The sequence below is a fragment of the Caenorhabditis briggsae genome (assembly GCF_000004555.2).
Source record: "Caenorhabditis briggsae complete genome, chrII, whole genome shotgun sequence".
Classification (NCBI taxonomy): domain Eukaryota; kingdom Metazoa; phylum Nematoda; class Chromadorea; order Rhabditida; family Rhabditidae; genus Caenorhabditis; species Caenorhabditis briggsae.
Genome location: NC_013486.2, coordinates 1,354,873 through 1,356,655, shown reverse-complemented (window position 1 = coordinate 1,356,655; position 1,783 = coordinate 1,354,873). Strand labels below are relative to the sequence as shown.

Sequence of the window (1,783 nt, the reverse complement as noted above, 5' to 3'; positions counted from 1 at the left end):
GAAATTTCACAAAAATCGAATTTTGAGTAATTGCGGCCGTTTTAGAACGTTTTTGACGTTTCTAGAGAAATTTTAGATGATTTTTAGGCAATTTTCAAAAGTTTCAGAAAACTTCACAAAGTTGAAATTTCTAAAAAATATGAAAATTCCAAAAATCAACGTTTTTCATTTTCCCACAGTTTGCGGCTTTGACAAGGTTCCGAAACCGAGCCCTCCTCCATGCACAGGCCAATCGCGCCCCGTTGGGCATGCGCGCCCAGTTCATCATGGTGGCCTAACTTTTGCAAGTTGCGTTTTCTAGGCCACCACGTTCAAATGACCTAGAAATAGCCTCACATGCCCCTGAAGTGGTTTCTAGGCCATTTTAACATACCGGCCTAACTTTTTGCATATTGAGTTTTCTAGGCCACCATGGAAAAATGACTCAGTAATGACCTAGAATGTTCCTGGAGTGGTTTCTAGGTCTTTCTGACGTGATGGCCTAGATAAATCCAATTTGCGAAAGTTAGGCCACCACTTCAAAATGGCCTAGAAAACCCACCAGGGGCATGTTAGGCCATTTTAACTTGATGGCCTAACTTTTGCTAGTTGGGTTTTCTAGGCCACCACGTTCAAATGGCCTAGAAATATCCTTACATGCTCCTGAAGTGGTTTCTAGGTCATTTTGACATGGTGGCCTAGAAAAATCTCAATTTGCAAAAGTTAGGCCACCATGTGAAAATGCCCGGAAATGGTCTCAAATGGCCCCAAACTTCAATTTTTCCAGGAAAAACTGTGGTCCGGCATCTCGTCGCACGTCTTCGATCAGATCCTCATGCCCGCCTACGCATCGTCGAGTTCTGGATCGTTCAACACTACGGTAGACATCAAGCTGAAGCATTTCGCCGATAAACAGTTGGCTCAAAAGAGCATCGAAACCGGATGGGACACGTTGAAAGAGGTGTTCTTTAGGCAGATTAATCAGGACGCAAGGACCCGGAAGGATCATGACCCGGTGTTTGATCCGTTGAAGGTACTAAGAATTAGGCTGAAAATTGTAGAAAACACGGTTAAAATTGAGCTGGAATAGGTCAAAAATGCGAAATTCTGCGAAATTTGACCCCGGAAAACGTTAAAAACCCCCATTTTTTGACCCCGAAAACCCCAAAAATCGACTTTTTCCAAAAATTGCACACATGGCCTAGTGGGATTTTCGACGAGCAAATTTGGATCTAGAGGTCCCAGGTTCGAATCCCATGGGTGGCAATTTTTTTTTGTTTTTAGAAGATTTTTGAGTTTAAAAAGTTTGAAATTTGGATCTAGAGGTCGCGGGTTCGACCCCCACCGGTGGCAAAAATTTTTTTTAAAATTTTTTTTTGGAATTTTTAGTCTTTAAAGGTTTCAGGAGGTTCTAAAATCATGAAAATGATTGAAAATACATAAAAAAAGAGCCAGAAATCATGAAAAACCCCAAAAATCGACTTTTTTCAAAAATTGCCCACATGGCCTAGTGGGATTTTCGACATGCAAATTTGGATCTAGAGGTCGCGGGTTCGATTCCCAAATTGTAGAAAACACGGTGAAAAATAAGCTGGAATAGGTCAAAAAAACAGACACCCGCAAATTTTTGGTTACTGTAGTTTTGGAATAGGCAAGACTCGGCCGCCTAGCGGCCCACAGCCCTGACCGCGGCCGACCATTTGAATTCCATAACATTGTCCATGAAGTTTCCAACTTTTCAGTTCAATTTTCAACTTTCTAGCTCTTTTAGAACCCGAGATATAGCTATTTGAAGTTTCCGGAG

At 41.8% G+C, this 1,783-nt stretch overlaps 1 protein-coding gene across 1 annotated transcript in view; it reads left to right on the top strand.

Annotated features, from left to right (window-relative positions):
* Positions 1 to 1,783, top strand: part of Cbr-eat-3 — a gene marked incomplete at both ends in the record, with an annotated part of 16,403 nt that overhangs the window by 11,337 nt on the left and 3,283 nt on the right. Inside the window, one exon of the mRNA XM_045241728.1 lies at positions 767 to 1,012. Within this exon, the coding sequence (XP_045096985.1) occupies positions 767 to 1,012 (246 nt within the window). The remainder of the gene's footprint in view (positions 1 to 766; positions 1,013 to 1,783) is intronic.